At 36.8% G+C, this 24956-nt stretch overlaps 2 protein-coding genes and 1 long non-coding RNA gene across 4 annotated transcripts; all 3 read right to left on the reverse strand.

The window, feature by feature from the left end:
• Nucleotides 1–1214: 1214 nt before the first annotated feature.
• On the reverse strand, nucleotides 1215–7521 carry LOC145229316 (COP9 signalosome complex subunit 5-like). Of its 2 annotated transcripts, none has more exons than XM_080094631.1 (11): nucleotides 7448–7521; nucleotides 7211–7291; nucleotides 6251–6341; nucleotides 6095–6177; nucleotides 5930–6038; nucleotides 5745–5870; nucleotides 5589–5667; nucleotides 5340–5455; nucleotides 5076–5273; nucleotides 4863–5011; nucleotides 1215–2862 (listed from the first exon to the last, which is right to left on the reverse strand). In XM_080094631.1, exons 1-11 carry the CDS (start codon nucleotides 7480–7482, stop codon nucleotides 2754–2756), a joined length of 1176 nt encoding a protein of 391 aa, XP_079950757.1. In that variant the 5' UTR covers nucleotides 7483–7521; the 3' UTR covers nucleotides 1215–2753. The 2 variants fall into 2 exon arrangements, with proteins under 2 accessions (XP_079950757.1, XP_079950758.1); XM_080094632.1 differs by having other exon boundaries at nucleotides 7429–7486.
• A 1580-nt stretch (nucleotides 7522–9101) lies between these two features.
• On the reverse strand, nucleotides 9102–11248 carry LOC145229240 (uncharacterized). The gene is made up of 2 exons (XR_013860395.1): nucleotides 9739–11248; nucleotides 9102–9452 (listed from the first exon to the last, which is right to left on the reverse strand). It is a non-coding gene; the product is annotated as an uncharacterized LOC145229240 (long non-coding RNA).
• Nucleotides 11249–12058: 810 nt separating this feature from the next.
• Nucleotides 12059–21485, reverse strand: LOC145229239 (TAF5-like RNA polymerase II p300/CBP-associated factor-associated factor 65 kDa subunit 5L). The gene is made up of 13 exons (XM_080094542.1): nucleotides 21270–21485; nucleotides 19887–20043; nucleotides 19136–19311; nucleotides 18920–19058; nucleotides 18775–18857; nucleotides 18506–18723; nucleotides 18371–18438; nucleotides 17252–17560; nucleotides 15312–15393; nucleotides 12811–13030; nucleotides 12638–12745; nucleotides 12453–12585; nucleotides 12059–12393 (listed from the first exon to the last, which is right to left on the reverse strand). The coding sequence occupies exons 1-13, from the start codon at nucleotides 21417–21419 to the stop codon at nucleotides 12272–12274; spliced, it is 1965 nt and encodes a 654-aa protein (XP_079950668.1). The 5' UTR covers nucleotides 21420–21485; the 3' UTR covers nucleotides 12059–12271.
• Nucleotides 21486–24956: the final 3471 nt, after the last annotated feature.

A 24956-nucleotide genomic window follows, 5' to 3' on the forward strand; every position in this document is an offset into this window, starting at 1 on the left:
AAACGAAACCTTAAGCTGCTAAAAGTAATTTTCACTTTTACCACTACAACTTTCAGGATTCATTTCACCTAAATATTATTTGCTTGATTTGTCAACGGTTTGTGACATCACACATAAAACTAAGATACGAATTTATGCGCAAACAGTTGCTTTCATTCCCACTTGTCATAAAATAAAAAAGCCTTGATCAACACGCAAGTAAGATTGTAAAGCCGAGCTCTTGGAAGGTCAACGAAAATAGCGCAGTTAACCACTAAGAAACCGTGGCGTGGAGTCTAGTTTGCTGGCCTAGAGTTTTGAATTCATAGTTATGTAAACACATATTTTTCTGTGATGCGGCTTCTAGGTAGTTCGAAAATTGGCCCGGGACAAGTTTTGAGCTGGAGACCCCTGCTATAAATGTTAATTGTTGTGCAGGATTTGTTCGGCCTTTAAATCGTCATTTAATGCCAAGCAGGGTTGCCAGGTGACCTAAAAATCGGACAAAAAACGATAAATTGGCCTATAATTTCACATGCTGTGTCCGACGCCTAAAAATCATTAGGATATTTAGTTTTTATCCTAATATGTTCGAATTTTGCTGATTGAATAACTTTTTGTCTCCTTCCTATTTTTTTAAGGTTGCAAACCTATTTTTACGACAAAACGTGGTTTACAAGTGCAACTTGTTTTGGTCAGTACCTTGTTTATGTCATTAAACACATAATTGTCTGCCAGTGAATGTTTGGCAATTGTTGTGTACAATGCAATTGTATTGTAATAAATGGTTATCTAAGACAGTGGTTCTTTTTGGTGTGGTTTTCCACTAAAGTCAACCACCAACTTCAAATTCCCCCCTCTGTTATTTTTATGATGATGTTTTGTGCCCTACGTTAACAAAAAAAATATTCTTTAAATGAAATAATTTTGTGAAGCAATTAGGTCTGGAACCCCAAAGGTATACTGCAATCTTATTTAGTTTAAATAGTGCTTTGTGAGAGAAGTTTTTGGGTAGAGCTACTAACACTGGAATTTGGCTGGCGCCTGGTTGAAAATTGTTCGATAAGTGGCGCAACGGAGCATATGCGTTTATGGTGCTGACTCAGCAATCATTCTTCCCATAAACCTACCAAACCGGGCACCAGCCAAATTCCAGTGTTAGTAGTTCTACCAAGTTTTTGGAATATTAAAGAGTCTCCTCTGCTTGCAATAGTCATTTATTGCATCACAACAAACAAAGGAAAGGCTTTTATTCACGCACAATAGCAAAGTCATTGATACTTTGTAGTCTTGTCTGTGATGTAACAAACGGCCTTGGGATTTGTATATGTCTTGTAATACTTGCTGAAATCAATCTTACATGTTGTTGCGGAAAAATGTTAGGAAAGTTACTTTCAACGATTAATTTAAAGCCGGGTTCGACCCTCGGGCCCGAGTTTGGTTACCTGATTACACAATTTCCCTCTGAAAACATTAAATTTCCCACCGGTTAAGAACCACTGATCTATAAAGGTGATATGAAGCAACAAGTTGACGAAACATTTTTTAAACGTTACGAAACCAATGATAAACGCTACAACAACGTGTTGCAATTGCCAACTACATATTATTTCAAAAATATCGTTTTTTTCGAACATGGGAAGTTTGTTGGGCTTTAAGTTTGGATTTCAGTTCTTGTGGTTGCACGCATAAGTGACGTCATAATTTACGTCCGCCACTTCGCATTTGTGTAAAACTCGGCGCTTATGAGTGTAGGGAACGCAAACGCACAAAAAATGGCAGTTGGTACCTCGGTATTGACACCTTGTTAGCAATTATCCGCTCTCGTTTTTTTTTTGTCCTAAAATGTCCGATTTTCAGACAAATACTGTCCGAATCCAGCCGACAGTACCTGGCAACCCTGATGCCAAGACCCCTGTGGCCAAACAGTTGGTATGTTAACTCTATTGCATGTTGTAGTGCGATTGACGCTTTATATCAGGGGTTTCCAACCTGTGGTACGCGTACCACTAGTGCAGGGGTGCACAACCTGCGGCCATACGGCCGCATAGATAAGTTTGTGCGGCCGTGAATAGCCTATGTTTGTTGAAATATATGTACTGGCGGCCGTGTCGGAAATAGAACTCTTTTGCTAAATAGTTTGATTTTCAAACTGCTCTAAAAAGATTTTGTAAGACTGTAAAGAGATTACCAGCCTAGTAGCCCCTATACATTTTAGAGTTTTATACGCTTATTGTGTGTAAACCAGTGGTTCTTAACCAGGGGTACGAAGCATCAAAGCAGGGGGTACGACATGCAGGGTGAAATTATATGCTATTTAGGCATATTTGTGAAGAATGCGCAATAAGTTACTTTGTTATATATCTAGAACGGGTAAGTTTTATGAAAGCTCAAAGGGTACGAGTGCAAAAAAGGTTATGAAACACTGGTGTAAACAATGTAAAAAACAGGCACCACTTCCGTCACAACATACATTGTGACGTCATAAATAGCTAAGAATGGTCGTCAGACTGTTTAGCTCAATCTGTGCATCAAGTTAGAAATTAATCAGGACTTTTTGGTCGCCATTAGGTGGTTACATGTATGATAAAACGTGTGGTGCTTTGCCACCATACTATCGTGGTAAGACCAGCCCATAGGTAATAAAAAAATGAACTTTTATTCGTTGCCAGTATTTTGAGTTACAAATGGTAAACAGCAAAACTCTTTGGAACTACCGATGTTGCTGAGTTGCAAAACTATCAGTTTTTAATATTTTGACGAAAAAAGCTCAGTCAGGAGGCAGGTAATGTTACATTTTCATCAGCAGAGCGTTGGTTAAAGAGATGATCTTTAATTATTTGGGACATTAAACCGTGGATGGCTTCAACAGAAAGTTTTTTGCTGAAAAAACAACAACATGAAAATGCAGAAAGGTAATTTTTTATTGTTTAACAACTGTATCTATTTATTGTTTGATTTTCCCTTTTTGACCCAAGTCAATACTTGCCTTTTTTAATGGACTAACTGCCAATATTTTGGAACAGGTTTTGAAAGTGAATGAAAATTGTTTAAAACTAGAAGGGTGGCTTAGCACATTTTGTTATTGCATTTACACTATAACCTATTTTAAAACATCAATATATTTCCTATGCTTATTTTGTATTGGGTCCCATATTAGCCATCGTCTTTTATAACCAGGGTTGCCATCGACTTGAAACCAAAAATAAGGACAATCGAAAAATCAAATTTTCATACGAAACAAAAACAAGTGTTTTTGAACAAATCTTTGCATTTATACCAGCCATGACATATCATATGCTATATTTTGGCCAGAAACAATCTGTTCCAGCAACCCCTTGTCCGGAGAAAATGTTTCGTGCATCTTGCAACTGCTCAGGTCTAGGTTTACTTTTACTTGTAGCAGGAATTTGACTCATAATTGTTGAAAATAAGACAAAATAAGGACTGAAGTCAAAAATAAGGACATTTCTTAGAAATAAGGACAATGAACTTTTCTAAGACATAGCCCTTCAAAATAAGGACAAATCTTAGAAATAAGGACGGTATGGCAACCCTGGTTATAACCTTAGTCGTTTCTGCAGGCAGAAACTCATGGGTCCCCACACATGCAAAGTTATAAATATTGCATTTCAAGAGATAACCATGAGAAAGTCGGGTGTTTTAAGGTAAAACACAGTGATCGGCACTGGGCTTAAATAATAATACTATGTAGAATACAAACCATAAAATAAGATTCACCCCAGATATTGTTTGAAGTATGTCCTATTTAACGTTTTAAAAAACTGACCCATTTTAGGGGGCTAGTAGGGTAACTAATTGGGCTCGACACACAAACTAAAAAAATATAAAACCACAATGACTCAATCAATAGTACTGCCAAATTTCATCCCAAGCCGCCAATGTTTAAAATTTCGACTACTAGAGGTGTTTTGAGCAACAACCGTTATTGTTTCTGACGTCATAGGGCTGTTAACAACCCCCCGCTAAAACGTCCACCAAGCAACCCACAATGCCCCCAATGAGTAACATACAACTGGTTGCCCTTGTAATACTATTGCACCACAGAAATCTTTCGTTTGTGGTGCCCAGTAACATACAAATACGTTTTACACTTTGGGGGCCTGTTGGGTAAATGTTAGGATTACAGGGTTGAACACAACAATCAACACCTATAAATTGCATACTATACAAGCTATCCAAATTTCAGCCAATTCTGACACTGTTTAAAAACTCACCCATTTTAGGGGGCTAGCAGGGTAAATACTGGGGTTATCAACAAAAACAAAGTGGTACGCACATCTACATAAATATATCTACCATCTGTGTAAATTTCACCCAAATCCATCAACCATTTAATAGAAAAACAAGTCGGACAAACTTTGGGTAAAAAACACCCATTTTAGGGGGCTAGCGGGGTAAATACTGGGGTTATCAACAAAAACAAAGTGGTATGCACATCTACATGAATATATCTACCATCTGTGCAAATTTCACCCAAATCCATCAAACATTTGATAGAAAAATGAGTCAGACAAACTTTGGGTAAAAACACCCATTTTAGGGGGCTAGCGGGGTAAATACTGGGGTTATCAACAAAAACAAAGTGGTATGCACATCTACATGAATATATCTACCATCTGTGTAAATTTCAGCCAAATCCATCAAACATTTGATGGAAAAACGAGTCGGACAAACTTTGGGGAGAAGAAAAAAAAGAAAAACAATTTGAATAAAATCAATATGTGTCCCCTTCAGGGAAGGGGACCCATAATGACAGCCAGTAAACAAATTGTGACCTTAGCTTCACAAAAAAGTTCATGGGAACACTTGTATTACTCTCCAAATGTTCTGCCCAACAAAAGTACTAAGCAAATACAAACCTGTCTTTAGTAGCTTTGGTTAGCTTGTCTTCAGACTTCTTGTCATGAATATCAAAAGTGTAACTACTTCCACTACGAGTCAGTTGGGTTTCAGCTTGTTCGATTTTTTCTGATAGGTCCACAACTTGACCTGTCATATACTCAGCATTCTACAGAATAGTTTCTTTACAGCACAAATTTTATTAATAAAACCCTTTTTCAGATAAAACTGACCGTTAGTAAACTTGATGAACTCAAAGTTGAAACCCAATATTTATTCCAAAGGCTTTCCAACAGTCGTTTATCCAAAGAAGATTTAAAATATGACATATCCAATGAATAGTACTGTTTACAGTGAACTCCAAAGTCTTCAATTTTATTGAGGGGTATAGTCTGATATTCATCAGGACCATCATCAGGTGGTTTGTATCCCTAGTTACCAAAAATCAATTGTAGTGTTGATGATATGGCAAGCAACATATTTCGAAAAGCAAATACCTTGGGATAAGTGCGGAATGCACCAATATTAACTTTACCAGCACTTATTGTTCGAGTTGGATCAATCACAATGGCTAAAAATGGTTCTTGAAACTGCTGATTTAACAACTGGGTACCTGCATTACATAACACCAAAAATCTGTTTGTCTGATTTTTTTTAATTGCTGAATATGTTTATAAACTTACTTTTTGTGTCACCAACAAGGAATAACAAATTACTGAAACATATTTAAACTCAAAACCGCTTACCTACATCAATCCCTGAAAGCCAACAACCATACCCTGGATGACTATGATACCACCCTATAGCGTTCTCCAGCCTTCCAACCTGTCCAATTTGATTTATTAAAACATTTGGCAACTAACATAGAAAACACAAATCAAATTATTTAAGTAAACCTTTACCTGTTTGGCACTGTCAATGTATGTAGCCATATACTCATAAGCGGCTGCTTGTGCATTCACTCGTGTTTCAGTTCCTTCCACTGGCAAGGCGAAAGCATCCATTACAATCATGTTTTCACCATCAACCTGGTGAAAACATTACTCACAGATATATCACAGCAATTTTCCTCATAAAATATATTTACCTTGCCAAGCATTAGTCCCATTACTTCCAAGTTTCCACCTGATCTTGCATGCATCACCATTTTTAAAAGAGCCAAGGCAGAAACTTTACAGTTCTTGAAGTAGTGAGGACTTGAAACACATTAAACATGTTGTTTGTGCAAAGCTCAGAACATGCAGACACTTACTCTTTCATCCATGGCTTTGCTGCAAGCATGTCTTGTTGACCCTGGTGTTCGTATTTGTAAATTTCATCCATAGAAGAAACAGTCTTTAAGCAAAACAAACTTTAAGTTTAACCACATGGATACAAAGTTAAAAGAAGATTATAACTTTTAGAAAACCTCAACATCATTTTGCAACTCCCAGGTCTTTAAGGCCATTGAAGACCCTTGCGACATTTCAGCTACATCAGTTTCTACCGAACTGTCTTTTCTGCAAAAAGTTTGTTTAGAAAGTTTTCCTCTTTGAAATTACAAAGTATCTTAATACTAAATAGTTCACTTTTGTTTACATTATTGCTGTGGTTGTTTTGAAACTAGTGAAATAAACTTTGTATTGCTGGTGAAAAGGTTGGAGAACCACTGCATTGGTGCATATCCTACAGCAGTGTTTCACAACCTATAGACCCCCCACTCTGCATTTAACTGCAGTTGTACAAACAGTGAATCACTCTCTTGGAGTTTCTGTGCTATAATGGATAACTAACTATCATGTGTGTAAATTTAAATATGTTTGAAGCACTTTTGCTTGAACAAACAGATGGAACAAACCAGCGTTGAACAGAAAACATAACAATATGTGTCAATAACAACCCTTATGCATGGAAAGGGGACCAGTAATAAGTTCCCTACATATGATTGTTTTTGCCAGCAGAAATAAATTGGTCCCCCACACAAGCCTACATGCAAATTGGTCGTAGGGATAATCTGAATATCAACCAGGTCAGCATCAGCTTTTCTGAATTGGGACCATTGATAAACAGCACTGTTAACTAGGTGTTTTTTGCTCGATGCAACTGTGTTTCTGCCAGGAGCGTTACCCAGTAGGCAGTAACTAACCAGCTTCACCAGCATTGCTTATGCTACTTCTGTTTTTACATGGCTACATTTGTTTATTTGTATGCAGATTATCAGCCTATTTAACTTCTAATAAATCGTTATCGGAAATTGTAAAATTATAGAAAATCAGTCATAAAGTTCTTATAGTCCTTCCTTCCTGTTGGCAACTGACTTCAATATACCCAATACAGAAGGTTACTAACATTGTGTAATTGTTTATTGTGTTCTGTGAAAAATTTGCACCTGTTTGAATCGCCATTTCCCAGTCCACTTCCATCATCAGCCATCCTGTGTTCAATAATGGGCTTCGACCAGGAGTACAAGCTTCAAGTAAATTGGGTTTATCTGCTTTGTTTCATAGAAAATTTATATTGATCTAATTCAAATAATTTTAGTTTAATTGCAGTTTCAACTTTCAAATCTTTAAACTCAGGTAAAAAACTTTATGAGCAGCGGCTTACAATCGAATAAATAACCAACCAAAGGTTCCCCCGCCGCACTTTGGCCAGCCGCATGGTTGCAGGCAGTCGGATAAAAGTGCCGATTTTAAAAACGGTCAGAACTCATAACATTACCAAAACAAGATGCAAAGATCTGAAATTTGCAGAAGTACTAGATATAACATCAAATTAGGAAGCCATCCCCAAAAACAAAAATATACTGGTTAGAAAATCTAAGAGAAGGCAGAGAAATATGGACAATTGACCTGTTTGAAATGTCGAATAAAACACTGTTACGACCGATCTAAAAAACACTGTTACGGCCGATCGATTTTGTACGATTCCAGCGGGGGCCGCATCTTCAGAGGCAGGAGCATTTACGATTCTAACAAACAAATTTGCAGCAAGAAAGAGAAATTGTACACCAACAGAATATGTATTTGTAGTGATCGGTTTTTATGTTAATAGTCGCTGATGTCAGGACAGAGTCCTGGAAACTCCACACACGTGTCTTGCACTTCGCGTCGTTTGTTTATTACTTCTGAAAGGCACAAGAAGGAACAGGGACAGAAAGAGATCGAAATAAACGAGTGCGGTTTTATATATACTCCGGATGAAGGCGTTAAATCATACACATGTGCTCTTGCACAAATTCCCACACAAAGCAGTGTCCAATCACAGCACGAGACAAAACATACGGCCAAAGCTTGCAAACACCAGATCACAAAGTCGCATCTGCATCCTAATTAACTGCGAAAGGAAATATTACAAAGTCCGAACACGATTTGTCAATACAGTTAGATTTTGTGCTACACATTTCAACTTCCTCACAAGCTTTAAGCTAGCGAGTCAAAAACGAGCTATTTTGGTAAACAACTATTGCAAAGTTTGCACAACTTATGTCGCAATCGCTACATATTTTTGCACAAACATAGCTGTATACCTCATTAATAAATGCTGTAAATTTCTTAAAAATCGATCGGTCGTAACAGTGTTTTATTTTGGAAAGGTGTTGATAGGTCGTTATGACGGGCAGCGGCTCGTGGCTTTGGAGATAGCCGTCGATAAGGTGTGAAGTTTGGACTTCTATAACTTTTGTTAGACAAATAGGTAGCAAATGAAATTTTGCACAAACATAGTTGTATACCTCATTCATAAATGCTGTAAATTTCATAAAAATCGATCGCTCGTAACAGTGTTTTATTTAACATTTTAAACAGGTCAATGGGGCAGTTAAGGGGTCGAAATTTCCGCATGGTGTCGCCTCGCAACAGTTATAGTTGTCATAACGGCACAAACGCGCGCAAATTGAAAGGCCTAAATTTCGCATTACTCCGTCAACACAACCCTACTCCGTCATATTTTTACCACTAAACATTGTTATTTGCCAACTTAAATCAACTAAAAATGGATTATTCTAAATGGAAATCTGAGTTAAATAAAAGATGTCCCAAAACAACTGGCAAGAAGGAGGATTTAATTTTAAGATGCGTTGTATTTCTGTGTTTTTTTGCAATAGCTTCTTGTTTTTTCTCTGCATAACTACTTGTACACAGACTTCAGGCTCATGATAGGAATGACAACTTCACTTGTGCTGTGAGCTTGATGGAGAATGTAAGTAGCAGCTCTGAGTTACAGTGGCACAAAGTAGAGTTTACTCAAATAATCAGCTAGGATCAAATACCACACACAACTGAGGAACAAGTGAAAGTTTATTTTCATTTCAAGTCTACATGTGACAAAATTTCCAACAGTGATGTGAAGGCTATTGTGAAAGGACGCATAGTCTGAAATGTTTATCTGAGTTTTATTTAAGTGGCATTGTACATGCTTCACTGAAAAAAATGTTTCATATAATGTCAAAATAAAACTTGAAAACAGTGGAGAAATTGTAAATTCAGAATGTGAGTGTGCAGCAGGAAGAGGACCTGTTGCTACATGCAAACATCTAGCAGCCACAGCTCTTATGGTTTCCAAATTTCACATCACAGAAGAGCTATCTGTTAAGAAAAGTTATACAGATCAGCTTCAAACGTTTCACCACCCTGCAACACAATTGAAAAGTAATCACTCACTTTATTTATTACATGTACTGTATGGTGGTGACTTGTAAACCTTGTTTTCTACAAATTAAAAAATTGAATGAAACACAACTGAACAAAGTAAGTGCAAGGAATGTTAACCAATGAAAGTTTCGCATAACAGCACCAAAATTTAGGGATATTATTTTGGCAACTGAAAGAAGAAATATGCAAAACTATGTGACTCTAAGTTTGCACTGTCCACAGAAGCAATATGCCATGGCAAAATGTATGAAAAAAGGGCACTTACTTTGTTCAGCAAAACAAAAAATATCCACATAAGTGCGGCAGGTCTGTTTATTGACAACCAACAGCCATACTTTGCTGCAACACCAGATGCAAAGCAAGAGAAAACTGGTTTGGTTAAGATTAAATGTCCATCTAGGGAAAGATTGCAATTATTACCGAAGGTGCTAACTTCCCATATCTGAATTTGTGAGTGACAGCCTTCAATTAAAAAAATCATAAATACTACTTTCTGATTCAGGGACAAATGGGCATTGCTAATAAGCAGTACTGCTACTTTGTGGTGTATGAATTCGAAGATTTTTAAGTTTTCATATTCAAGGACATTTGGGCATTGCTAATAAGCAGTACTGCTACTTTATGGTGTATACATTTCAAGATGTATTTGTGCAGAAAAATTGCGAATCGGTCATTGGTTTAAGTATTTATATACTAAATGTTTAGTTGATAACATAAGAATACATTATCATGTACTTTTTGGAAAACAACACACATTGTCCCGGACAGAACTGCCATACCCTAACTGACATACACAAAAAAATGTAACACTTATCTCTAACAATACATTGCCTAACATTTGTCCCCATAAAACAAACAAAACTAAGTTTATTTGACAGATGCAGCATAATGAGGCATGGATTGCTTTAATATATTGTATATTTTAGCTATATATTATTTTATATTAAGAGTCCTATGACTCTCTTAACATTGATCCTTTCTGATGCAGTATGCCTATCCTTTAGTTACTACTGAAATATTTTCAAGCTGGCTTTTTCCTTCTAGCATTGTTAGGGATGTTAACAAACATATCAAAGGATGTAAACAAATATTGCACTCTGATTCCTCTATCTGCCATAATGCTGTCTACGGGTTAAGAAAACTCTGAGACATTTTAGTATAGTACAGAATCTTCTATTACTAGCCTATCACTTGTACATCCTCCATGAAAATTACTTAGAAAAGTCACTAGCCCTTTTGGTAAAATTCCAACCAGAATCCTTATGGCATTTTTACATGTTGAAAATGTGGAATTTTGAGCTTTAACATTTGTTGGTTTTTTTAATTTTTGTGGCACCTAAAATAACTCTGGTAGCAGGAAACTGCTGTTTAAATTTGGCGATCATTGATTGATCAACAACTTCTCGTGCTGGCCATGTATTTCTTTCATCTGATAGAATAAATAAATTATCGGTTTCCACAACTTTTCAGTTTAAGGGTCACAACGCTTGATAGTCACCTTCCTTTTCTCATGCAGTTGACTGTTAAGTGGAAATTTATCGCCACCTTTACTTTCCAGGCAAATTGGCACACAATAGTATTGTGACATTGTATCAGCAATATGATTAATTTCTTAAATTTTTCTTTCAAACGTTCGATTTTATCAGACAACAGTAGCCCCGCAATACAAATCCGCCGCAAACTATAACTGTTGCGTGGCGACATCGTGTGGCCATTTAATATTTTAATTAACTGCCCCATTGTCCATATTTCTCTGCCTTCTCTTAGATTTTCTAACCAATATATTTCAATTTTTTGGGTATGGCTTCCTAATTTGATGTTATATCTAGTACTTCTGCAAATTTCAGATCTTTGCATCTTGTTTTGGTAATGTTATGAGTTCTGACCGTTTTTAAAATCGGCACTTTCATCCGACTGCCTGCAACCATGCGGCTGGCGAAAGTGCGGCGGGGGAACTTTTGGTGAATGAATACGGTATATTTTAGTTTTGAAGAAATGATAGTTTTCTGTAAACTTCAACAAACAGTTATAATTATCACAACTTGAGAACTCGCACAGAACACGTCATAAAGTTTCTGTTCCATCAAACAGGAAAGTATTTGACTGTTCTGGTAATTGTTATGATTATTGATTGCATACTCTGTATACGATTTTCTTCTTCAAAATTTGGACTAATCTTAAAAAGTAGATATAAAGACTATGCGGAAGGTTTGTTTGTAGCCTACCTGCTGTGTCTTTTCTCACGGGGTTAAACTTTTGCCTATTGCGAAAAAGTTTTTCACGATCAAAACTACAATTTAGCTGATCTTAAAAGGTAGACTAAATAAAACTTTGCTCAACTTGCAACCTCAGTCGGTATGCAATGAAGAAAATTTTGCCTCGATTTCGTGCGGGGCTGAAAGGAAGTTGAAATACCGAACAAAGGGCGAATTGCTGGATCATAGCGGACAGTAAGTGTTGTAATTTTGCTTCGATAAGCGCCTTAACCGCTGTACACGAAACAATTCCACTGACAGCATCTACATTCTATCCTATGAAGTAACTGAAGTGCGTTAATATTTTTTGCCACAAAAACTTCGAAGATGTCGTGTCATGATATTTTATGTGCGGTCTGTCGTCTACAAATCACGAGTTTGCAGAACCGGTGGGTTCTTAGCGTAAATTTTTTAAAGTAAGTTTCTTAGTAATTATTGGGTGGGGGTTCGTTGCCGCCAAAATGATGAACGCCTCCTCTTCCGTCTGTAGATCATTTTTCACCAATATTGGTTCGTATCCAAAAAATGGCGTTGTGAGCAATGTCATATTTGTACACTTATACACTTTAAAAGATTATTGGCAGTTAAACGTGTGAATAGAACGCTTGAAAATTTGTCCACCGTCCATTCTCCTACCAGATGCGGGTTGTCTGCTTTGTCCATTGCTTAAGTACAGCACAATTTGGTTACAGCTCCGACAAATTAAACAGGACAGCTCAATTACCTGTTGTTTGTACAGTTGAAGGTGCCTTCACATTCCAAACACGAACGCAGCTATCGGCTCCACATGATGACAACAAACTTGAGTCTGGGCTAAACTGCAACCCGTAAACACTTTCAGCATGTCCTCGCATTTCCTACAATACACTGGATAATTCACGAAAGTCGTTAAACGTTAAACCACTGTACCTTCCACAAACTTCCAGAAGCAATATCCCATACACGTATTCGCGTATCTTCTCCAGCGCTTGCCAGCCAGCGTCCGTTCGGTGAGAAGCTTAAACACATCACAGGGGCCTGCAAGACAATAACACAGAATTTAAAAGTTTTCACGTGTTAATTTCAGGTTAATTCCCACGCACCCAATGTCCAGTCATCAGACGAACAGTTTTTCCGGATGAAATGTCCCACAACCGAACCGATGTGTCGGCTGTTGCAAGGTAACTAACATTACTGTGAAAAGCGATGCTTTGAACAGGCTGTTGGTGACCAGCAAAAGCTCGGATAGGAAAAGTGCGATCAAAGGTCCAAAGTTTGGCCGTACAATCATACGACCCTGATGCAAAATACAAGTCAAAATCACTGCAAAAAAAGTTGCACTGATTGTGTAATGTTATTTACTGCAGTAACCCAGAAAAGAACCAGAAGGGTGGCTTAGCACATTTTGTTGTTGCATTTACACTATAACCTATTTTAAAACATTAATATATTTCCTATGCTTATTTTGTATTGGGTCCCATATTAGCCATCGTCTTTTATAACCTTAGTCGTTTCTGCAGGCAGAAACTTATGGGTCCCCCACTACCCACACATGCAAAGTTGAAAATAATGCATTTCAAGAGATATCAGATAACCATGAGAAAGTTGGGTGTTGTAAGGAAAAACACAGTGATTGGCACTAGGCTTAAATAATAATACTATGTAGAGTACAAACTATATAAATTTAGATTCACCCCAGATATTGTTTGAAGTATGTCCTATTTAACGTTCTTTTTCAAAGAAAAGAAGGAGTAAATAGTGGCATAATGGGGTAAAACAAAAAATGGACACCGATGAATAGCAAATTCCACAAGCTGTCCAATTTTCATTCAATTTAAACATTGTTATAAGGGTCACCCATTTTAGGGATTAGTTGGTTAAGTTGTGGTGCTACAGGGCAAAACATAACATTTGAGGACTTAGTATGTTCAATAAACTTTGCAAATTTCATATAATTAGGATGTTTTTTAAAAGTTCATTTGTTTTAGGGGGCTAGTTGAGTAAATGTTGGGGCTACTAGGTAAAACACTTCAATCGAAACTTACTAATAGCATAGTCCACATGCTACCCAAATTTTGGCCAATCCTGACACTGTTCAATAAACTCACCCATTTTAGGGGGCTAGTGGGGTGAAATTGGGACTGCAAGGTTAAGCACAACAATCAGCTCCTATGAATGGTAAATTCTGCAAGTTGTCCAAATTTCACCCAATTCTGAGATTTTTTAAAAAACTGACCCATTTTAGGGGACTAGTCGGGTAACTAATGAGGTCGACACACAATCTAAAAAAATATGAAACCTCAATGACTCAAATCAATAGTACTGCAAAATTTCAGCCCAATCTGCCAATGTTTAAAATTTCGACCCCTGGAGGTGTTTTGAGCAACAACCGTTAATGTTTCTGACGTCATAGGGCTGTTAACAATCCCTAACTGCCATGGCGCAAAAACGTCCACCAAGCAACCCACAAAGTCACAAACGAGTAACATACAACTGGTTGCCCATTTGACACTACTGCACCACAGAAATCTTTCGTTTGTGGTGCCCAGTAACATACAAATACGTTTTACACTTTGGGTGCTTGTGGGGTAAATGTTAGGGCTACTGGGTTGAAAACAACAATTGACACCTATAAATGGCATACTCTACAAGCTATCCAAATTTCAGCCAATTCTGACACTGTTTACAAACCCATTTTAGCGGGCTAGCGGGGTAAATACTAGGGTTATCTGGACAAACAAAGTGGGATGCACATCTACATAACTATATCTACTATCTGTATAAGTTTCAGTCACATCCATCAAACATTAGATGGCAAAACGAGTGGGACAAACTTTGGGTAAAAATACCAACTGTAGGGGGCTAGCGGGGTAAATACTGGGGTTATCAACAAAAATAAAGTGGGATGCACATCTACATAACTACATCTACCATCTGTGTAAATTTCAGCCAAATCCACCAAACATTTGATGGAAAAACGAGTCGGACAAACTTTGGGAAGAAAAAAAAGGAAGAAAACAAAAGAAAAAAAACAAAAACAACTTGAGTAAAATCAATATGTGTCCCCTTCAGGGAAGGGGACCCATATGAAGCATAGGAAATATATTAATGTTTTAAAATAGGTTATAGTGTAAATGCAACAACAAAATGTGCTAAGCTACCCTTCTAGTTTGACATGTTTTTTACAACATTCAGATGTGGTAAGGCTACGGGGTGGGTGAAACACAACAACCGATGACTCAAAAGTGCATATTCTACTATCTGTCTACATTTCATCAGTGTGAATCATTCTACAAAAATCAAGCCATTGAAGAGGATTAGTGGGGAAAAAGTTAAGGCTACATGGTGAAACACAAATACCCATGACCAAAAATGACATATTCTGCTAACTGTCCAAAAATATTCAACCAATTATTTCTTTGTTTTACAAATTTCACCCATTAGTGTGGTAAATCATGGGGCTACAGGGTTACTGGAGGAACATACATTGCTTAGACAAAAATCATAATTACACAAGGGAAAAAATAATCACTCTCCAGAGAAGTGGACCCAATGTAGTCATAGAAATGCACGCTATAATGAACAGTTTTATTATGTAAATCACCTTGAAGCAATTGAAAACACAGGGTAACTGTGTCCATTGTAGATTGCCTTGTTTGTGAAATCTTTAATGTCCCAAAGGCGAACTAAAAAAACAATAAATGCATGTTATTTTACCCAAATGTCATTTAACATAAACCAAAAGCAAGGATTTTAAAAACATATGTGTTCACCAAAATAATTTATTTGTGGTCAATCGGTACCAATGCATTTAATTATTTGATTGTTTTCTGCAAGCGAAACACATGGTCCCCATTCCATGCAGTCATTAATTATGGGTCCCCTTCCCTGAATTTTACTCGAATTGTTTTTGTTTTTTTCTTTGTTTTTCTTCTTTTTTTTTTCTTCCCAAAGTTTGTCCGACTCGTTTTTCCATCAAATGTTTGATGGATTTGGCTGAAATTTACACAGATGGTAGATATAGTTATGTAGATGTGCATCCCACTTTGTTTTTGTTGATAACCCCAGTATTTACCCCGCTCGCCCCCTAAAATGGGTATTTTTCCCCCAAAGTTTGTCTGACTCGTTTTTCCATCAAATGTTTCATGGATTTGGCTAAAATTTACACAGATGGTAGATATAGTTATGTAGATGTGCATCCCACTTTGTTTTTGTTGATAACCCCAGTATTTACCCCGCTAGCCCCCTAAAATGGGTATTTTTCCCCCAAAGTTTGTCCGACTCGTTTTTCCATCAAATGTTTGATGGATTTGGCTGAAATAACATTTACCCCACAAGCCCCTAAAGCAGTGGTTCCCAAACTTTTTTCTTTTAAGGCGCATTTCAGAAAAAACAAAAATTATTTGGCGCAGTTCGAACATTTGAATAAAAAATATATTTGAATTTTTTATTTCAGTTGAAAATGGCACAGCAAATTAGCTGACGAAGGCACTAACTATGAGGTCATAAAGCAGCTACACAGGTCACTCTCATAGTTAAATAGCCTAGTTGAACATCTCAGAGACGTGGAGACGTACTACTACTCTACTTGATTGATTTTAATTTCAATATTTTTTGCAGCACACCTAATGACATCTCGCGGCACACCAGTGTGCCGCGGCGCATAGTTTGGGAACCACTGCCCTAAAGTGTAAAACGTATTTGTATGTTACTGGGCACCACAAACGAAAGATTTCTTTGGAGCAATACTGTTACAAGGGCAACCAGTTGTATGTTGCTTGGTGGTCGTTTTTGCGCCATGGCAGTTAGGGGCTTGTTAACAGCCTTATGACGTCAGAAACATTAACGGTTGTTGTTCAAAACACCTCTAGTGGTCAAAATTTTTAACATTGGCGGATTGGGCTGAAATTTTGCAGTACTATTGATTGAGTCATTGTGGTTTTTATATATTTTTTAGTTTGTGTGTCGAACCCAATTAGTTGCCCTACTAGCCCCCTAAAATGGGTCAGTTTTTTAAAACGTTAAATAGGACATACTTCAAACAATATCTGGGGTAAATCTAATTTTATAGTTTGTACTCTACATAGTATTATTATTTAAGCCCAGTGCCGATCACTGTGTTTAACCTTACAACACCCGACTTTCTCATGGTTATCTCTTGAAATGCAATATTTATAACTTTGCATGTGTGGGGACCCATGAGTTTTTGCCTGCAGAAACGACTAAAGTAATAAAAGAAGATGGCTAATATGGGACCCAATACAAAATAAGCATAGGAAATATATTGATGTTTTAAAATAGGTTATAGTGTATATGCAAGGGCAATATGTGCTAAGCCACCCTTCTAGTTATGTGTGCTCTTTCATCTCATGCAGTAGTAGATAAAACTAGAACTATAATTTATAACAGTGTTTGCAAAATCACAAACCAGTTTTTCAAAATGATAGTGAAACTTACAATCTTTTTCACAGGCCTAAATGGGAATTTGAGTGATTCATTGTCACTTGAACTGCATCTAGTTTAGTGTTCACACACAAAACTTACTGGTAGTGTCTTCTGAGCATGAAAGCAAATAATCATCTTTGCTTGTAAAACATGTGCCATATACAGTCCCGCCATGAGCCCTTACTGTGGTCATACAGGGTTCTTGGTGAAGATTATTGAAATGTTTTATGGAACTATAACTTTTTAATTGCTGAACATCTTCTTTAAAGTCAGACCCAAATGAAACTATTGCAGCATTGGTTTGCACTTCCGGGATAGTGTTGGAAGTCATGTCACAAGCATTTAGTCTCAATAGATCAGTATTTTTTTCTTGTACATTCCATATTTTTATTGTAGCATCATCCAAAGCTAAATTGTAATCATGAACAAATGTTGTCAGTTGGAGCTAAAATTTATCCAACGTTTTTGGACTTTTGTTGGCTTATATAAGAAAAAAGGACAAATATATCTTACATACCAGGGGTGGCCAGACCTGCTTTATGCTCGAGGCGCAAATCACAAAACTTAGTTTTTAAAGAGCCACAACACAAAAAATCAAAAACAAATTTATTCATTCACAATGAAGTGTGCGTTATCAAATGATGGTTATTGTGGTGTGGTGATACTGTGAGTCTCTACCTGGGCTACAAGGAGTTTGAAACTAGGCTGATATATGATGGGAAAGTTTTTGTGTTTAGCTTCGTAATGACATTTCAAGTTACTAGTTTTGTAATGATTGAGTGGAGCTTGACAAATAAGACACACAGGTTTACCTCCAATGAATGCAAACTCCTCCTCCCATTCTGTTTTAAGTTATTTTTTCCTTTATTTTTTTGCAATTATTTCTCAACGACATTTTATTGGCTAAACTTTGCAGTTATTGCTAGTATAAGCCGCAATACAAATGTAAAAGGCTTTTAATGTCAGCCCAGACTTCCAGCTTCAATCTGACAATATATTTGACTACAACCAACAAGCTAGCACGCTTCTATAATAATGTTATTTTCGGTTTCAGTCAGTCTATTGTTAATACGTTATAGAATGTATTGTTTTACAATCAGGTTAAACAACTCGACAAGATGGGGAAATGCATGTGCAACATTAAAGAGCTGCATGCGGCCCGGGAGCCGCAGTTTGGCCACCCCTGTTATATACCTTTAAATTAGTGCAGGGACTTACCAGAACACAAATAATTTTCATTATTGGACATGCTCACAGCAGTTATTAGCCCTTGTGGATCCTTAAATCTTGCAAAAATAATTTGTCCATTATGTATGTAAATGGAATCAAATATCATTAAAAAATGCAACATACTTGTACAATAACATTCTTGGCAGATCTGGAGGCTGAGTATTAACATTGCTTATTTTCTTTTTTAATGTGTCTAGTTCCATAGCAGTCGAATATGTTGAGGACTCAATAGGATTATTTGAAACTTTGCAGCTTACAGAAAATGGTGTCAATGAAGGTGGACTAATAATTATGGACTCTTCAGTTGCAGAACTTGTTTCAAGATGAGATTCTTTGCTTACCTGTGGTTCTGTGTTAGTTAGTCACTAAAATTATTGCAACATATTACTTACGCCACACAACTGCCTGGACAAAGGTTGGTTATCTTCATTTAATAACGTTTCAGAAAAACTGATTTCACTGAGTGGAGAAGTATCTGTGTTAAAACCAAGTTGTATCAAAACTTCAGCTAGTACATGTGTATACAAATGCATTTACCAAACTCAGAAAACTGAAATCTCTCATTTAAAAGTTTGATGATGACCAAATTCCCTTGATCATTTAAATACCTTTCTAAAAGTTGTTTTTCAGTGTTATCAAGTTTAACTTTGCAAAACTCACTGCGAATATTGGCAATCTGGAAAAGTACACCAGATAATTAAAAAACAGTAGTTAAAAACATTTAATGAAATAAATTACATGCTTGTTCAATACCTCAAATTTGTTTAAAGCCAGTGCATCAGAAATAGATTTTAGCTTTAGAATAGTTCTATTTTTATCTGGACTTAAATGATCTACAGCAAAGTGAGAATAGAACTCCTCAGCTTCTTTTGTTCTACCCGCCGTTGAAAGGTTCAAAAATGAATGCACAAATACTGGACAAAGAAGATCTACAAAGTTTATACCATTCTGTTAACACCATTGCGTCTTAGGTTGCAATTTTGGGACTAAATTGGAAAATCCAAGGATTTCCTGGGAATTTCACTTTCTAATCCCATAATTAAAAAGTACATTTTAGGCTGTTTTTCAACTTAAAAACACAGTCACAGACTGTCTGTTGCATTAAGTATAGTTGTAAACAGATAGAAAGTTTACCGTGCTACTTTAAGTTGAGTTGTCACCACAGACTGTCTGTGTGTTATTGGCAACACCAAACACTTATGTTGTTGCAATACTATTCACTGCAAAAACACACTTCACGCCCCAGTAAAATACATGTGGGGGAGGCAAAAATGTAATTCTGATGTTTTATTTTAAACAATGAAACTTTGCCAACGAATGCTGTTTTTTTTCAGGATTTTCTTCAACTTAACAAACACACACCCCTTTTTAAGTGTTATAAGCTAGGGTCCAAACCCAGGATTTCTGCAAAAAAATCTAGGGATTTGGATTTAGAAAAAACTTAGGTATAGAGATTTTCCGGGATCCCATCCCTAATTGCGTAGTAGACACAATCTAACAGTACCTGAAAGGGGACAAAATAAATTGTTCTTCGAATGAAGTCTAACAAACTGAGAGAAGTCATCAAAAGCATGGAAGTAATCTGTCAGGTTATCAGCAGACAATGCCACTGTATCAAAAGATGCAGATTTACTTTCTTGAACAACATGCTGTGTCATTACCTACAACAAAAAGGAACATAACAACATTTTCTAATTATAAAGTGAATAATAGGAAGAAAAATTATTTAAAATATCAAGCAAGTTCCTCTTCATGGCAGCAGGTTGTGTACCTCTAATTTAGACAGTGGTTGATCGGTTCAAACTAATTTTGTTGGGATATATACCCACTCAATAATGAAACAACTGAAAAAAATATTGATTTGTTGTAATATATGTGCTCAGAAAGCACTGGGCAACAAACTGCACCAATGACTGTTATGGAGCGGAGTTTTAATGGCCTATGATATATAAAGATTGGCAAATATGCAGTGTAACCAGTAGCCAACGATAAGCGGTTGTTATATACCAGGTGGTACTATATACAGCATGTAACCGAATGGTATAACGCATGTTACCTCATGATACTGCATGTAGCGTTTGGTGCATGGTTAGAGGAATGTCCGAATATAAGCTTCAAAATAAGTAAATGCAACCAGATTGTAGCACTATTTTAAATACAAACCCTCACCCCAACCCTAATAACGCAAAATCAAAATTTCGTAGCAAAGTATATTTAAGTCCATTAAAACTGCTTACTATGTGGTAACACATGACAATGCGGATTAACCGAAGAGTTTTGTTAACAAAGCATTATTGAATCTGGTATAATGGGTTGTATGGAGCAATAAAAATCACTCAATGATTTAAGAATACTTACCAAAACTAAAAAAATAGGAATATATGGTAAGAAAGTGTTACAACATAGCTGATTGCCAGTCTGCAGAGTGTGGCAGCTGCACGCGCGATTATTTTTTGAAAAAAAATTTTGCATGCCAATTTTGGGGGGTTGCACGTGGAAATTTCGCACGAAAGGCATTTAATTGTACTGTTTTGACCTCTTTTACTTGCTTTGCGCCTATTGAACTTGGCCTTGCATGCGAACTTACGGGTCATGCACGCGGGACATGTCGGTCCTGCACGCGCAAGATCTCGATTAGATTTCACTACACACTCAAGCAAGAAGAAAACCTCTTTTAAAAAACCTGACCTTTTTTATTGGACGGAATTAATGTATTTTTATAATATTGTTAGCTATCCTTGAAGAGATAAATACAATAAAGAAAAATATCACTCAACAATAATGGCAAATATAAACATCATCACACACTTCGACACTACACACAGATATATACATCAACAAGTGCATATGTGTGATTTTTGATAACAGCAACAGCATGCTAACATACCTCAATACTTTCCTCAAACCGAAAATTTTGGCGAAATGTTGTTTCAGAATCAGTGTTTCTTCGTTTTTTCAAATAATTTAAAGTAGTCACTTGAATTTGTTCTGTTCGTGCTCTTTTCATATTTAATTTAATAAAAAAAACCTTATTCATTGATCAATAGCTTCATTCTAACAACCTGTCTGACGTTGACATACCAATTAGCTCCAAACAGAAACAGTATTTAAGCATAACGGTTAAGAAGCGTCGGTCGATTAAAGCTAAGGATTTCATAACCAACCTTCTGTTCTGAAACCTCAACTACATTGTCACACTATGGGGAAAGTCCCACCATAGGACTCTCATGTGCTTTGTAAACAATCAATCGTGCTAAAATATTCGCGATATTTTACTTTTTACACTGCAACACGTGTAGCAATGTTTTCCGTTATGTGACGTAAAAAGCCCTTAACAACACCTATAGGATTCAGTTTTGTAAAAAAAAGTGGTTTTTGGGCGTATTGTAAAGCACTATTGCAGTAAAAAATATTTGCACCCCCCAAAACTTTTTAAATGCATTTTAGTGAGGACCTGTCCATTCGTCGATCCATTACCTGCTAGACTTCTAAAAGTACCACAACTCGTTTTTTTGTTCCCTCGTACCTGACTTCCCTTGGTGCAATGTAGCCATATAGAGTAGGGTTGCCATACGTCAGGATTTTCCCTGACATGTCAGGGAATTTAGTGTTTATATCTGCGTCAGGGAGAAATGTTAAAATGTAAGAAAAAATATAGATATACTATGAAATTAATGTACCAACGAAAATTTCAAGTAGTTATAGCTACAACCGCGTCTATAACTTGAAACGTAAAGAGGTAAACTGGCGGCGCGCAGGTTAACGCACAAGGTTGCTGTTTCGTTTTGCAGTGTGTGTGCGCGCGTAACAGTTGAGTTGAGTTGAGTTTATTTCGCTTGGTGAAAGACAACATAGCAACACAATTAAGTTGTCTAACAATACGCGTTAATTACAGAAATAAAAATTCGCGTCTCAAGAAAACACAGCGTTCGATGCCAAGTTGGGAACGTGGGAAGTTTCATTTGCTTTAACTGTGTACCTAATATGCGAAGAATTAACTAACAACAAAAAGTCGAATGTCGTGAGATATAAAAACGTTTTTACGGTGGCATTTTACTTCAAATTTAAAAAGAGCGGCTCCCATTTTTTTTTTTTTCTGTGACGTGACAATTTGAAATTGGTCCGAATAGTTTTTAGAGTGGCAAAGGTTGGCGACCCGTGATATATGTGCTCATTGTTTTAAGGATAGTGAGAGTAGTAAGCTTAGCCTCATAAACTTAACTAAACAGAAGCCTGCGCAGAAAGTTAATTAACAAGGATCAGAGTATCGTATCTAACGTTTTCTCGTGTCGCTGTCCGTGGGACTTCTGAATACTCTAAATTTACTCCGCAATAGAAGTAATTGGATCGCAAAAAAGGCTAACCCAACGGTTCTCAAACTGGGGTCCGCGGTCCTTCAGGGCTCCGTGAAGCAATTTTGCGGGGACCGCAAAAAGCTGGAAGTAATGCTATATTCTAATTTAGCGTCAGTTTGTGCAACTAAATAAGTTTAAATCAAAGTGAAATTGAGAATCGACCGTCTCCATTGCCAAACAATAGGCTTTATTGCATGCCAACTAACAAAAATGCAATTGGTCGCGCACAATGGTAATGTTTTTTGTCTTGTCTATGATGTCAGATTTGGATCATTGTTATGCAGAATTTTACATAACTAGCTAAAATCCTGCAATCAATATTATTTTTTCTGAAAAACACATTCAGGCTTAAGGACCACAAGCCATCGGAATAATGGCAAAGACACCGTTTAGAGAAAATAACGAAAAAGTTTGAGAACCACTGGGTTAACGCAACTGAGATAAATTTTGTCAGGGATTGTGTATCATAAAATATGGCAACCCTAATATAGAGTATGTGACTTTGTTATCTGGTGTCTACGTGTTTTATCGGTATCTTTTGTTTTGTGTTGTGATTAGTAGTTGTCTTTGCGCAGGAATTGTTCAAAAATCAAACACCAGAGAACATGTGTACAGATTTAACCTTTTTTTCTTGAGTATAGCCTAAACATAAAATCGCGCAGGTTCAGCCCTTGTGTCAATAATTCGATTTGACCTGCGTATTGCTTTTATCAGCGTGTAGCATTCTTTATCAAGAAGTAATAAACAAAGGAACCGAAGGGCGAGATTCCTGTCACCTGTGTGAAGTTTCCAGGACTGGGTTCTGCCAAGCTCAGATGTTTGGGAGGTTATCGAAGGCATATTTATTTTGTGGTGGCGCGGTTATAACTTTGAGACAAACATAACAAAAACCTACTCGATCGCGCTCACTGCAACCCGTTTTACGACGGCGATTTTTGACGTGTTAACATTATTGGTGAGTCGCATGTGTGCATGTAGTTCTAAACCATTTTATACGTCATTCTACCTGATGCTGATTAAACACGGAAGAATAACTTGCCTTTTTCTGAGCTCTGTTATGAGTTTTTTATCATGCAACGAGCGCCATTTGAAAACTTGATCCAAATCTAAATTCTAAAATACAATTTTAAAAAACAGTTTAGGTTGAAAATACCAGTTTCCAGTACGGAACAATTATTACTATTAGTATTGTGACGTAACAAAGCACCTGCAAATTTGTATTATTTTTTGCATCTCTCGCGATTGATTTGATATCCGTCTCTCGTGATTGATTTGTTATTTGATATCCGAGATTGAGCACCCCTGCATTAAACTATATGTGATCAATTTAGTGTTTTGTAGTGTTGACGACAGTTTTATACGTATAAAGAAGTTTTTGAATCTGGAAAGTTTTTTTTAGGTCTCATACGACGTTAATCCGCGTCTACCACTTGTTTTATTTGATTATACTACATACAAGCAGTGGCGTAGCAGTGGCGTAGCAGCCACTTGGCGGTTCTGGCTCTGCGCCAGGGGCGGCAGGCTGCAAGGGGGCGGCAAAATGACTTGAGGGGACACTTCTGGATAAAAGTCAATATTTTTCAAAAGACGTTTTTTGTTCTTATAAACAAGGAAATTTTATCAGGATTCTGAATCTGTAAGCCTTTTTTCATAATTCAAATTATTTATTTGTCAAAACTCACTTCAAAGTGAGGCACCTAAGACCTTCAGGGGCACCCCCAGTTGTAAAGCACACAGAACATGGTTGTCTCTTACAAACACAAGTCCCTTGAGGAAAAAAATAACTCAAACAGCTAGATTCAACCATTTCCAACAGTATAGGACGTCGAAACGTCGATTGTTTACAATAAAACTGCTGGATGAGCAATACTTGGTCATACATTTCCAACAGATTTTCGCTGGAGCGAGAAACTGATCTTTGTTTTTCTGGTGAACTCAGTATCAGTGAGGTTGTGGTATGAGAAGGTGTTGCTCTTTGTGCTAGGAATTTTTCGAGCTAGAAAAAGCTTTACTCAGGATTATATTTTTCTAGGCAAACACTTGGCTTAGTGAACCAGTAGTCTGATTGCTCATTAACAGATACTTTTGACTCTATTACTATAGCATAGCTTAGCCTACCAATACTGTTGTGAATAACTGCAAAAATAAAAGCCGTGAGAGGAGTTTCTCAAAGCTCAAAATGATAAAGTCTTATTTACGTTCTACCATGAATGATGATC

This window comes from Phallusia mammillata, chromosome 5 (genome assembly GCF_965637545.1).
Source record: "Phallusia mammillata chromosome 5, kaPhaMamm4.hap1.1, whole genome shotgun sequence".
In the NCBI taxonomy this organism is placed as follows: domain Eukaryota; kingdom Metazoa; phylum Chordata; class Ascidiacea; order Phlebobranchia; family Ascidiidae; genus Phallusia; species Phallusia mammillata.

What these genes read in the sequence shown, in the direction of transcription:
- LOC145229316 (XM_080094631.1), bottom strand. Translation starts at nt 7,482, where the DNA reads ATGCGGCTGGCCAAAGTGCGGCGGGGGAACCTTTG. An exon ending in TGGGACTAATGCTTGGCAAG is followed by an intron (nt 5,871 to 5,929) that starts GTAAATATATTT and finishes TGTTTTCACCAG; the next exon opens with GTTGATGGTGAAAACATGAT. An exon ending in ACATTGACAGTGCCAAACAG is followed by an intron (nt 5,668 to 5,744) that starts GTAAAGGTTTAC and finishes CAAATTGGACAG; the next exon opens with GTTGGAAGGCTGGAGAACGC.
- LOC145229239 (XM_080094542.1), bottom strand. Translation starts at nt 21,419, where the DNA reads ATGAATAAGGTTTTTTTTATTAAATTAAATATGAAAAGAGCACGAACA. An exon ending in TGTCCAGGCAGTTGTGTGGC is followed by an intron (nt 18,724 to 18,774) that starts GTAAGTAATATG and finishes ACAGAACCACAG; the next exon opens with GTAAGCAAAGAATCTCATCT. An exon ending in GTGTTTTCAATTGCTTCAAG is followed by an intron (nt 13,031 to 15,311) that starts GTGATTTACATA and finishes CTTTTTTTGCAG; the next exon opens with TGATTTTGACTTGTATTTTG.